The sequence below is a fragment of the Canis lupus genome, chromosome 11 (genome assembly GCF_011100685.1).
Source record: "Canis lupus familiaris isolate Mischka breed German Shepherd chromosome 11, alternate assembly UU_Cfam_GSD_1.0, whole genome shotgun sequence".
Lineage (NCBI taxonomy): Eukaryota > Metazoa > Chordata > Mammalia > Carnivora > Canidae > Canis > Canis lupus.
The window spans coordinates 73,035,598-73,049,211 of record NC_049232.1 but is presented as its reverse complement, the minus strand read 5'-3'; the positions used below and the strand labels follow the sequence as shown (position 1 = coordinate 73,049,211).

Sequence of the window (13,614 nt, the reverse complement as noted above, 5' to 3'; positions counted from 1 at the left end):
CCTTCCCTACTTTCCTTCCTTCCTTCCCTCCCTCCTTCCCTCCCTCCTTCCCTCCTTCCTTCCCTACTTTCCTTCCCTACTTTCCTTCCTTCTTCCTTCCTTCCTTCCTTCCTTCCTTCCTTCCTTCCTTCCTTCCTTCCCTCCTTCCTTCCCTACTTTCCTTCCTTCCTTCCTTCCCTCCCTCCTTCCCTCCTTCTTTCCCTACTTTCCTTCCCTACTTTCCTTCCTTCCTTCCTTCCTTCCTTCCTTCCTTCCTTCCTTCCTTCCTTCCTTCCTTCCCTCCTTTCCTTCCCTCCTTCCTTCCCTCCCTGGAGCTCAGAAGCACCTTTCCGTTCAGAGTAGAATCTAGAGGCTCAGAGGACAGAGTCAGAATAGAAGGAAGCGCTGGCGCTGCGGGCGGAGGCCCCTGCTGATCCCCGAGAGCCGAGAGCCGGTGCGGCTCACCCTCCAGCCTCCGGCGGGCTCACAGCGGGAGGCTTAGATTCCGGGACCCTCAGGAAGTCACGTCTCCTCCCTGAGCCGCGAGGTTTTCCGCGGCACCTAAAGTGAGGTCCTGGACTCCCTGTCAAGCCAGCCGGGGGCACGGGAGAGTCGTGCTGACCAGGTCGGAGAAGCAGACGGAAAGTTCCAGAAAGGCTGAAAAGCGATGAGAAAATCAAAGTAGCTCGGCCCTCGCCGTGTCCTTGGCGTTGCTGGAAAGGACGGTGTTGGAGATCGGTGCCTTCTGGAAGCCTCCCAGACACCGAGAAAGTTGAGCATGCCGTTCACGGACAGCAAGAGTTCGCGGTGTCGCCAGCGCACCCAGGGAAAGGGGGCGTCGTCGCCTGGGCGCCTGCAGCCCACTCCCCAGGAGCCTGCACCCCGCGCTCCCTTCCGCCGCCTTTTACACCCCACAGCTACCCCAGGAGATACTTCTCAATTTTCCGAATTCGCCAAAGCAAATCTCTGTCCTGCCAGCAGCACAGGAGCGTTTCCCTGGCTTCACATCCTTCCGCCCATACTTGGCGGTTCCCATCTTCTCCGTCTGTATTTTTTATTATTTTAGCCGTCCTGCTGCAGGGTGTATCTCGCCGGAGCTTTAATGTCACGGTCCCGATGACTGATGGCGTGTCACGGACTCAGTGGCCTCTCGAATATCTCCTTTTATGAGGCGCCTCTTGCTATCATTTGCCTATTTTCTCTTCATTATCGGGTTTCTTCTTACTGCTTTGTAGTTCTTTTTTTTGTTTTGTTTTTGTTTTTGTTTTTCTTTTCTCTCTTTCTGGGACCCATCACATTTATTAAGCAGCTTAGTGAGCACATTATCAAGACAAGTAAAAATTGTGATAACTGCATCTACTCTGATTTAAGGAGCCGCGTACAATACTCCAGAGCCCAGCATCCAGCCCGTACAGGAGCCGTTGCTTATGTGTTGTGAAGACAGCCCTTGATCGGCCGGAGCTACTGCAGACACACCCTCTAACGGAGGTGGCCTTTTTGTCCTTTGAATGCTATCTTTTGATGGATATTTTTTATCCTAATATATCCCTATGAACCATCTCTTTCCCCCTTCGGATGAGCGCTCTCAAGACATCTCTGTCTCCTCCAAAACCATAATAAGGTTCCCCTATGTTTTCTTCCAAAGTGGCTGTTCGGTTGATGTCGGGATAGTTGTTATTCTTGTTTTTACTTTTCCTACTTAGATCCGTAATTCCTCTTTGTGGAGAAAAGACTAAGATCCTTAGTCTTAAGGATCAGTAAAAGGCTGAGTGTCAAAAGGGGTTGCCTTTTGCTCCTGTTGCTATTTTTTCTATGAGCACTCGACTGACCCACTGACGTTTATTGAATCCCGTTCCGTGGATTTATAATCCATAATTGCCAACTTCAAAGGGGCCGTTTCCCGTGTGAGCCGGAGAAGCGCCGTAGTTTGTTTTCAGGCGAGACAGCGCGCACCTACTGTGTGTAGGAGGCTCTACACAGTGCCCTGCCTGGTTCTCCAAAGGACTCTGCTGTTACTCCACATCCCGTAGTTGAGAAAACAGAAACTCTGGAAGGACAAGCAATGCTGGAGGTTAAGCAATGAGTGGCGGAGCAGTGACTCAACACCCGGTCTTGCCTGACCCCACAGCCCATGTCTCCCCTTGTCCGTCCTCAAGCATCGGGCCGACAGCATTCATCAGGACCGTGGAGGGTGAGGAGCTCGGGCCACGCGGCTCTTCAGGGACGGTAGCTGAGCCCCTCTAGTGACTGAGGGGATAGCTTCCCCTGGGGCCCTTGTGCACAGCTGGTTGTTGTTCGCCCTCCGTAGCGGTGACGGTTAGTGGTCAGTGCCCAGGGCCCTTCACTGCAGACCGCCCGGGAGCTCTGCGTAGCTGATTCTAGTTCTGGAGACCAAGTACCTGGCAGGGAGTACCTTCCCCATTGGACAGATATGGAAACTGAGGCTCAGAGGGGTCACATGACTTACCAAGGTCACACAGCAAGGTCAAATGTCCAGGGGCAGACAGTGGTCGTGCAAATGGGGTCCAGGATCTGTTTCATCTGTGATGGCTCCATGGCCCTGCGCCCTCCTGCCTCACGGTTGTCCCTAAGCCCATGAGACCCCATCAGCCCCCTTTCAATCTCTAGCCTTGGGGTCTTCGCCTCTCGCTCCTCTTGGAGCAGCCAACCACTCTTGCAGCACCCACCTGGGAGCCGCCTGTGCTCGCAGCCTGTTGGCCCGGGGGGCTCCCAGGCCCTTCCTCCTCCTGCCTCCAAGCACATCCACGCCCCAAAGCAAAATGCCGGACGTGAGTGTGCAGCGGACGTTACCTGTCACCCCCTTCCAGACACAGGACTGTGTCATGGCCAAAACCGTCTCCTGATCCTTCCCGACTATGCTGATTTTAAAGACCCCGTTGGGTTCTCACGCCCCTTGTACCCCCCCACCTCCGTCCTCTCCAATCAGACCTGTTTCTTCCTCCGCGATTCCAGACTAGAAGCATCGTGCTCGCGGCCAGGGGCCTCCCCCACTCTTCCTCCCATTTTTCCCTCCTCGTGGCCGGGAGCCGTTCATTCTGTGAGGCCCCGACGCCGCGTGAAGGACCCAGGCAGGCGGGGCAGGCGGGGCGTTAGGGCGCTGACGGAAACTCCAGAGGGGAACGCTTGAGAGCTCAGTATTATCTGGGGAAAACGAGGACCACAGCGTGGGTGTGACGGTCGCTGTCGTTCCCACCGGCGCCTCGGTGGACCAGCTGAGCACTGAGCATTCCCACACCACTGACACGGTCGTTTCCTTGCACGCAAGCACACGCGCGCAGCATGAAGTGCACACACACGCAGTCGTGCACAGCGCAGCCGAAACAGCCCCATCGGGAGCCTGGAAGCAGCCGTTGGCCTCCCCCGTCCGGTGTACGGTCGGGTCTACAGCGTGCACGTTTTGCGGGGTGCCCCGGAATCACTCGCCCATTCCAGGGTCAAAGCAACGCCAAGGAAGAAGCACGGGGCACACATAAAAGAAAAATCCCAAGCTCCTATTTCTTTTTTTTTTTTTTTTTCATTTTCTCTCCACTGTTAAATAAACACTCCTGGTAGGCAAATGGGAGCCACGGATGACAGTTTTCTATTTTAGCCTCGATCGGTTTCTCCCCCCTCTCTCCTTGGCGCTCGATTTGTGTGATCTTCCCTAAAATGCCACTGGCCCGGCACCGCATTCCTGTCTTAGGCAAAACCTCCAATTAAAATCAGCGGGGAGTTTGCTTGAATTAGGAATCCCAGCCTGGGCTCCCCACCCGGGTGGCTCTGAAAGGGAGGCGCGAGTCTTTGAAGGCACTGATGGGGAGCCCTGGGTGGCATAGCCTCTGTCCTCCACATGACGAGCTGCTCCAGCTGTGTCCCCGGGACCCTGTCAGGTCGCCAGGAGATCCTGGCCGAGGCAAGGACGGAGGCCTGCAGGGGAGCCGGGCCCGGAGCCTGGACGGTGCTCCGGGGACTGGAGGGGGCGCTGGCTTGGGATCCAGAAAGCCCGAGCTCCCGTCTGTCCCCGTGCACGTGGTGTGGCCTTGGGAAGTCACAGACCCTCTCCGGCCATCAGCGTCCTCCCAGTGGAATGGAGATCACAGGTGTCTTCCCTCGGAGGGCCGGCCGGGGAGCCCGACACTTCCCGTCTTCTGCTTGGAGGTCCGCTGCTCCTGCTCCTGCGCTCCCGCTGCTGCCCGCGGCCTCGAGGGGACCCAGCAGCCGGCCTCCCCGGTTGTCCGGCCCTCAGCCCTCGGCCCCTTCCTCCTCCCGTCCTCCCTCCTCCCAGCATCCCCCACCCTGCGACCCGCCAGGACGGACTGACATCACATCCAACAGAAAGGTGCCGGTTTGGATCGTGGACTCCACCTCCGGCTGCAAACGGGAGCTGCTCTGGATCCCCAGGGACGCAGGGAAACATTCTGAAACCTGGCGTCACTGCGTCGCGCTGCCTCCCTGGTCTCCGCGAGAGCCTCCCCGCCCGAGCCCGCCTGTGAAGCCGCGGCTGCTCGGTTGCCAGGGTTGAGGCGGGCTGTCACCAGCCAGCCTGGGGACTGGTATCTATAGGTCCCGGCCCCCAGCCTGTCCCCGGGCACCTGTCGGGGAGCTCCAATTATCAGCGAGCGGGGGGGGCAGGGACCCCGGCAGGTCCGGAGGAAGCAGGGCGGGCGATAATAGGCCTCGCACGTGCAGGCCCGGGGTCCTCGCCCGCGACCTCGCTTCTCCTCCCCGCCGCCCGGGCCTTAAGTTCCCAGCTCAGTGTGGCCCCGCATGGGGTCAGACTCCGCGGATCCCCGACCGGCCGGCCGCTCCCCCAGGGGCTCAGGATCCCGCCTGAGACGTGGACGGTGCTGGGGTGCCCCTCGGGGCGAGCGTCCCGCACGGAGCATGCCTCGGGGGGCGAGGTGCCCCGGAGCACTGCCTGCGTCCGAGCCCCCGGGGCCGCTGCCTGGAGCACCTGCTGCGGGAGGAGCCTGGGCGTCGGGTCTGCCGGGCCGACTGCTCCCGCCGGGGTCGCGTGTGTCGGCCACGCACACGCCGAACCTGCGATGAGCTGCTGTTTCTGGTTGTGCTCGTCTCCACCGAGGGACGTACTGAAAAGCAGGAGGCAGCTGGCTGGGCGCGGGGACCCCACGGCGCTGCCCATGCCCGACGCCCGGTCCCCGCTGCCCGGTCTCGGCTGGCGGCCCTCGGCGGCCCATCCTGCTCCCCGAGCCCGGCCCGGAGGCAGGACAGAGGCAGGCCGCCCCCTCGGACCCGGCCCTCCAGGTCAGGCTCCGCGGTGGCCCCGACACCAGGGCCGCTCCCCCGGCCACCCTTCCCCGCGGCCCCGCGCTCCCACCCCTGCACGCGGCCTCCTTCTGAGCCCTCTGGCTGCATCATTAATGCCTCCTTTGATGCGGCCCACAACCTCGTGATTATTCTGAGGTCAGGAGATGCAGGTGCCACGCAGCTCGCCGATGCGCCTCAGAGGGCCTCTGTCCCCGGTCCCTCCTGCTCGACAGGGCCGGAATCCTAATTCGCCCGCAGCCCCTTCGCTTGTGGCAGCATCACCGGGGACTTTCATGTTCCTACGCGCCCCCCCCCAGGATTCCGAGGGCTCGGCCACAATGAGGCATTGATTCAAGGAGTGGGGGCGGCAAGTGCTGACAAAGGGTCCCAATGATGAGACACGAGAAAGGGGGCGCTCGACGGGGTTATAGAATGCCTCGCAGATGGGAACAGAGGAGCTCTAAATGGGGCACTGTCCTGTCGCTTGGAGAGGGAGTGACAGGGGCAAGTGTGGGCCATTTGAAAGAGGCATTTTGGAATGACGCTCTCGTCAGATGGAACCGTGCAATCGGAGACGTGTGGCGGGCCCCTGCGGCTCGCAGAGACACCAGATGACTCAGAGCCAGTCCTCGGCCAGTGCTCTGGTCCGGGGGCGGCAGCCGCAGGGCTCGTTGTTATTCCGGCTCCGTCTCCCGAAGGCCGGGCCCGCTGCTGTTCTCCAGGCTGTGAGAGGATTGGTCTCGGGAAGCCGGGGCTGGGGACGCCTGGAGCCGTGCGGGTGGACGGCGTCGGGAACGAGTACTGCAGCCGGGGGCGGAGACGTTGGGTGGGTTTTTTAAAATTATTATTATTATTTTTAAATGAAAAATGCAAGAAATTCATTTTTGCGGTTCTTTCATTCCGCCAACATTTGTTCACCCCGTGAACGGTGCGAGGGGTGGGGGTGAGGACGGATGCCCCGTCCGAGGCCTTGCAGCCCCGAGGGCACACTCCAGGGGAGGCAGGTGCCCTGGCCGTGCGGGGAGGTTTCACTGCCCAGCAGGGGAGACGTTAAAGGCAGCACAGCTTCGAGGGGCGCACTCTTCCCCCCGGTTTTGTCTCCGCTGGGAAAGGCCCTGAGGGGCCGCAGGGTGTCGGGGAGGCCATGCCCGCGCTGCCCACGTTCGGGTGCCCCCAGAGCAGCCCGGCCCCCCAGGCTCCAGGAGGGAGCGTATCCTCTGGGACAAGGGTGCTCATTATTACTATTATTACCTGTTCAGGGATTCAGCGATGCCGGGCTCTGTGCTAAACGCCTTAAGGATGTCACCTCCCGCCGTCCCCTCTCCCGCTGCCGAACACAGGCCTGGGCCCTCCCCGGACACGTGGGTGCCGAGGCTCGGAGGCCGCAGTCCCGTGTCCCCGGTTGCCCGGCTGAGCCTTGAACGCAGTTCCGTGGGCCCGAGCACCTGCTCTCCTGCCCCGGGGAGGCGGTGGGCGGACGCACGGGACCCCTCCTGCCACGGGCACTGCGAGGGTGCGGGGGCTCCTCGTCCCAGGTCCCCATCACTGCCGTCGCCAGCATCAGCGCTGCACCTTGCGGCCCGCTTGGTGTCGGTTTTCCGTGACCGGCCGCCAGGAACCAGGAGGACCCTGCCCGCACCCACGCTTGGCCTCGGCTCCGCCGCCGCGCCCCTGAGCCTGTCTTGCCGCGTCTGTAAAGGGAGCAGAGGGTCCCTGCATGGGAACAGCAAGAACTGACTGTTGCGGAGACCCTCAGACCTGGCAGCTTGGGGCCTGAGCGGCCACAGAAGCTCGCGGCCCTGACCACGGGGTGGGGGGTGCCCGGCCAGGCCCGGGCTGGCTTGCAGGGCGGTGCTCCAGCGGGGCGGACACGTGTCAGGGATTGCGCGTGGCGTGGAAGACAGCCAAGAGGTGACCCGCACGGAAGTGACGGACGGCGAGAGGCCACTCAGCTGACCGCCTTCCATACTCTTACCTGTTCTGCTGCTTCTCACCCGAGGTCGTATCTGTCTTCATCGCGACGTTTCGGTGGCTGGAACCCGGGGGCAGGCTGGGGCAGCGCTGATCAAAGTGTGGGTTGGGGGGGACGCTTGGGTGGCTCTGAGGTCGAGCGTCTGCCTTCCGCCCAGGCCGGGATCGTGGGGTCCTGGGATCGAGTCCGGGGACTTAGAGAGACACGTGGTCATGCAAGTTCCCCAGGACGGCGAGTTTGGAGCTGGGGAGAAGACGCGGGAGCGCGCATGTCTCCTAGGTGTGAGGGCCAGTCGCGCAGGACCCTCGGCAGGGAAGCACGGTGATCTCTGGGGCTGCAGTAAATAGAATCTCATTGTCTGAAGCCGTTGGACGTGTGTAGCCTCGTGGGAGGAATCTGGGGGGGGGGGTTGGAACATGTGCTGCAGGTGATACGTGACCCCCCCCCCCCTCAAGTTGTTCTCTGTTGCTGATTTCCAGGCTCTGCCGTGACCTGGCAGGGGCGTTTGAGTTTAGACACTTTAATCTCCCGGGCCCCGCTTCCCTGGGGCTGCTGTGCCGTGGACCCTGGAGCTGAAGGGCCCCAGAGAGCAGTCACTCCGAGCCGTTCACTTCACAGACGCGGCCTCGGAACGTGAGAAACGTCCACATACGGTGTCGCATAGCCGGTCGGCGGCATCGCGAGGAACGACAACCCGGTTCCTATTTGCAGCCGGTGCCGGCGCTACCCAGGCCTTGCATCCCCGGGGCAGCTGCGCTTTGCGTTCTCGGTTGGGTCAGGCCGAGCAGCCCACCCCTGGTGGCTAACAGGTGTCCGTTTTCCTTCCACCCCCAGGACGATTCAGCAGTGGCTTGCGAGGGTGCAGTCGCTCCTCTACTGCAACGAGAACGGGTTCTGGGGCACCTTCCTGGAGAGCCAGAGGAGCTGCGTGTGCCACGGCAGCACCACGCTGTGCCAGCGCCCCATCCCCTGCATCATAGGAGGGAACAACAGCTGTGCCATGTGCAGCCTGGCCAACATCTCGCTCTGCGGCTCCTGCAACAAGGGCTACAAGCTGTACCGAGGCCGCTGCGAACCACAGAACGTGGACTCGGAGCGGAGCGAGCAGTTCATCAGCTTCGAGACCGACCTGGACTTCCAGGACCTGGAGCTGAAGTACCTGCTGCAGAAGATGGACTCGCGCCTCTACGTCCACACCACCTTCATCAGCAACGAGATCCGCCTCGACACCTTCTTCGATCCCCGGTGGCGCAAGCGCATGTCCCTGACACTCAAGAGCAACAAGAACCGCATGGACTTCATCCACATGGTGATCGGCATGTCCATGCGCATCTGCCAGATGCGCAACAGCAGCCTGGACCCCATGTTCTTCGTCTACGTCAACCCCTTCAGCGGGAGCCACTCGGAGGGCTGGAACATGCCCTTCGGGGAATTTGGCTACCCGCGTTGGGAGAAGATCCGTCTCCAAAACAGCCAGTGCTACAACTGGACTCTCTTGCTGGGCAATCGGTGGAAAACGTTTTTCGAGACGGTCCACATCTACCTACGTAGTCGGACTCGGCTACCCACCCTCCTGCGGAACGAGACCGGCCAGGGCCCCGTGGACCTGTCCGACCCCTCCAAGAGGCAGTTCTACATCAAGATCTCGGATGTGCAGGTGTTCGGGTACAGCCTGCGGTTCAACGCTGACCTCCTTCGCAGCGCCGTGCAGCAGGTCAACCAGTCCTACACCCAAGGTGGCCAGTTCTATTCCTCTTCCTCCGTGATGCTCCTCTTATTGGACATTCGGGACCGAATTAACCGCCTGGCCCCTCCGGTGGCCCCGGGGAAACCCCAGCTGGACCTGTTCTCCTGTATGCTCAAGCACCGCCTGAAACTCACCAACAGCGAGATCATCAGGGTGAACCACGCCTTGGACCTCTACAACACCGAGATCCTCAAACAGTCGGACCAGATGACGGCCAAACTCTGTTAGCCTGGGACTCCCCGCCACGGGCTTTCCCTTTTGTTGTACAAAACCTAACAGAACAAAGCAAAGCAAAACAAAACAGACAGAAATTTGTAAAATGTAATTACTGTTCAAAGAAAAGGAGGAAGAGTCTTCATCCGTTGGAAACGACAACGTTCTAGCAACTGTATAAAACCGTTGGGCATGTTTGTGATTTCTATACTCTGTCATGAAGAAGGGTCTCAGCCCTTGGAGGAGCTTGGAGGGGTTGCTTCTTAGGCCTCAGGTGCTGTATTGTGGGGGGAGAAGGGGAGAGCATATGCAACGAATTGCAAAGATCTCTGCTGTGCAGGTGCTAAGATTAAACACTGAAAAGAAAGAGAGATATATGTAATGTACAAGCGACACTGCCATTTTTCCTTGTGGGAGGAAATGGACATAGATAAAGATATTTCTTGGGTTATGATTTCTTCCCTCTTTATGCCTAATTCCTTGTGGTTCTTTTGACTCAGTCTCGCACCGGGGCGGGGATGAGACGACCGTGCCATCTCACGCATTCTGAACAAACGGAAGTTAGTTGAAGCTGGACGGTTGGGGGACTTGCAGAGGGCGCTGGGTGGGGGAGAAACATGAGCGTCCTCACAGGGCGGGACGCCAATAAGGACCCTCAGATACCAGCTGTCACACTCCTTGATTTAGTCCGTGAAACAGGCACGGAGAGATAATGGCATGCCCGTGGCCACACGTAGTTGCCGCCTGGGTAAGGATTTGAACTCTGCCTTCCGAACCCCTTGGCAGCGCTCCTCCTCCTTCTGAGTCGTGCTGGCCACTCTTGTGCTTTCTCCTCCAGCCACGCTGGCCAGGGATGAGATCTTTTTCAGTCTCAGGTTGTTTTGATAGCCTTTTTTTTTTTCTTTTAACTGAAAAAACCCCATTTCCCCGGCCTGCCCCCCCAAAAAAAAGAAAATGGTGTCAGATTTCCTAGGAATGCTTTGCATTTTAAAATTCTCTTTAAACAAAAATCAGTAACCACAGTAAACTGGGGTGAGTTCTAACAGTGCAGTGCTCTGCAGGCAGACTTCCCCAAGTAAGGATGGAAAAAAAAAAAAAAAAGATCCTTTGATTAACTCAGAACCCACGCGCGCGTGCACACGCACACATGCACCCATCATGACGCGGCCGATTCTTTGGCATCTAGGAAGGCGAGAGGCCTTGTTTTGGGACTTGGTAGTTAAAACGAAAGGAGAAACTCAAAGAAAGAAAACTCATTTCAGAGCACTCCTGTCGAGGATCTGGGCAGATAACACTTCCGAGTCTTCAGGATCTCTGTTGATCTTTTTGGTGAGGTGGTACTCCCTAGAGGCGCTCCTGAGCACCCAAATCTTCATTTCTGTATTGTCAGGGAAACAGGATCACAAATTTCAGGGTCAAAAGAGAAAATGGAATTCCTCTGGTCTAAACGTCTGCCCAGTGCAAACCTCGTCTTCACCACCTTAGGGACAGCGCGGCTGTTTACTGGCTGGACCATTCCAGGGACAGGAAGCTAATTAGCTCCACCTTCCACATTCCTTGAATTCCTCTTTTCCTGAAAGGGAGCAATAGTGTCCATTCCGTTTTGTGTTATAAAGCAGATCTAATTGTTAGATAGGTCTTCTATTCCTCGGTCAGCTTTTGCGTACCTTCCGCTCGCTGGTTCTAGTTCGGGAACGCACCTTTCTTTCTCAAGTTAATGTTATCTATCGTAGCTAAAATACAAAGACCTATCTCAGGCGTCACCAGAGTCTGTGATAATATGAGTAAAGGAGAACACCACCCCTAACATAGTCTAAGAGGAAAGGAGGAGAGGGCCTCAGGACATAAGAAGAATTACCTAGTGTGTGGTTATGTGTGTAGGGGTTGGGGTAGCGGCAGGGCGGGGATTTTTTTTTTTTTTTTGAGAGGCAAATTCCAATTTTAATGTTCCATTTTTTAGTATGAATTAGCATATTTTCTGATACCAACTTTAACACTAACTTGCATTTCACATGAACATAGTTTTCGGGACCTCAGCGTTTGAGCATTCAGTGTTCATTTAGATTGGAAGTCCTTTCATGCCAGAGATCACATAGCAGCTATTCATCAAGCACAAGATTTTGCAGAAGGTCAGCAAATCATCAAACATCTCTTCAATGCCTGTTAGATGAATGGGGCATGTCAGAGAAACAAAAATTTGTAAGGACGTGGTCTATATTTTTGTGCCACTTGCAAATTAATGAAAAATACAGACATATGAACCCATTGAAAAAATAAACAATAATTATAGTACACCATGATGAGTGCTATGGCGGGGTCAGGCACACAGAGAGGAGCCCTGAAGAAGTTATTTTCTCTGTTAATGGGGTTGGCCACAGCTTTATATGGGCACGTTTATGCTGAGTGTCGGAGGGAATCGGACTTGGGCAAATAGCAGGGAGCAGAAGGGCCAGAGGAACAGAGAATGCAAAACCACAAAGGTATAAATATGCGTGGTATATCTGAGGGTCAGTTAACAGCTTCAAAACCGTGACTTTCAATGGGCAGCCTAACAAGGGCAGTGAGGATTTCAACTCTGTATGAGAAGTTGAAATAATCTCCATGTTCTTCATGACCTGCAAAATGAATTTAAGACTGACCACCTCTCAGTGGCCTCCCCTCCTTTTTCCTTTCATCTCTACTTTCCAAGCACTTCAAAGACTCATGCTATCCTCACCCCTGTCCTTGCACTTTACGGATTGCTAGGCAATCTTCGTAGGCATTGTGCTACCTAATCCTCATCGCAATTAAGTTAGGGCCTTCCACCTGAGTTCCTTCCCAGACTTCACCAGATGTACGTGCAGGAAAACCCTCTTCCCTTCACCTTGAAAGTACTAACTGCATCGCTTCATATTACAAAGAGAACACAGCAATGTCCAATGATCGGAAAGGTCAGGGAAATAGAGAAATTTTCAAGGAGAGAGAAAGATTCAGACATCAAAATATTTATTCAAAGGCAAAAGAAAAACACTTTGCTATATAAGAGGACACCAAGTTCTGTGGATTTCCCAATGTCTCCTGCTTGGGTCTGGCCCTTTGAGCTAACAAGTTTCCTCTCCAGCTGGGAGGAAGAGAAGCCTGAAGCCTTCAAGTGAGATTTTAATTCAATTAGTGTCTTACCAATTTGATGCAGCAACCAAGGACCCATGGTGTCTGATTAATATGCTGATGCTAAGGCAAAAGAGTGAACAGAATGCCCATTTGGATAAGGCCTGGCAGCAAAGCGTGGCATTGCCATGGAAACTGCAGAAAGCCATTAATTAGCTATCAAATAAAATCATTGGAAAATTCTGGACCCTGGCATATCTGCCCCCTTCAAAGAGGAGGGCAAGAAGAGGTCATACTAACAGCAAGTCTCCCTTCAATGATTAAAATCATAGTTGCACAGAGACTGCTTGTCACCAAGTGGAAGAAAGATTGGGAAGTAAAACAAATGGACACAATGAAAGAAAAAAAGGCTTTGGGATTATTCAAATCCAAGAATATAATTCTAAATGTAAAGTATCTTGTTGGGTTTCCTATGCTGATAAAGTTATCTCAATGACAAACATTTTCTCCTAGTTTCTGTTCTGTGGAAAGAAAGTGAGAATAACATGGTGATAAGTGATCAGGGGATGAGATCAAAGAGTCAGAGGGTATGGAGTGATTAACCCATAAAAGAATAGATATAGACTGTTTAATGTTCAAGTTTTTTAAAAAAAGACTGAATTTTAAAATTAAATTAAAAAATTAAAAAGAAGGCAGAAAAGGAGAAAAAGGAATCATTGAAACAGCTGGACACATTAGACATAATAACAAAATTTACTATACAGATAATCACAATAAATATGATTGGGCAAACCTGGTGAGTAAAAAGACAGAGGTGGTCAGACTACACGTTATATGTTAAAAAAAATAAAGGGAAAAAGACAGAGGTGGTCAGACTACACACTATATGTTAAAAAAATAAAGGGAAAGAAAGTTTGAAAAAATATGGATAAAAATATGCTAGAACAATAGTAACTACTACGAAGCCTGTTAATAACGGTCAAAAGAGACTTTAAGGCAAAATACATCAGTAGTGTTAAGAAAAGGTCAATTTAGCAAAGAAAGGGAGACAAGAGTGGACACATAGAACCATAGACTCTGTATGCTAACAGGGTCATTAAAGAAATGTAAAATTTCAACCTTTAGAGATGAGGAATTATATCCAGTTATTCTACAAGTTTTCATCTCTGACCATGATTACAGGTTCCTCTCTAGTAAGTGTACGGTTGTCCAGCACAATCTCCTATCCAAGACAAGAATCAAGAGTTAGCCCCATGACATTTAAACAATTTAAACAAATTAAATTTAAACAATTTAAACAATTTAAACTCCCACACATATGTTCTTTCCTAATAGATATACACATAAA

General features: G+C 54.7%; 1 protein-coding gene across 4 annotated transcripts in view; it reads left to right on the top strand.

Annotated features, from left to right (window-relative positions):
- BRINP1 (BMP/retinoic acid inducible neural specific 1) overlaps positions 1-12,766 on the top strand; it is a 169,891-nt gene extending 157,125 nt beyond the window's left edge. For all 4 annotated transcript variants that reach the window (XM_038553236.1, XM_038553235.1, XM_038553237.1 and 1 more), the window contains one exon: positions 8,054-12,766. In XM_038553236.1, coding sequence (XP_038409164.1) covers positions 8,054-9,194 — 1,141 coding nt within the window. In that variant the 3' untranslated portion in view covers positions 9,195-12,766. The remainder of the gene's footprint in view (positions 1-8,053) is intronic.
- The last annotated feature ends 848 nt before the right edge of the window (positions 12,767-13,614 follow it).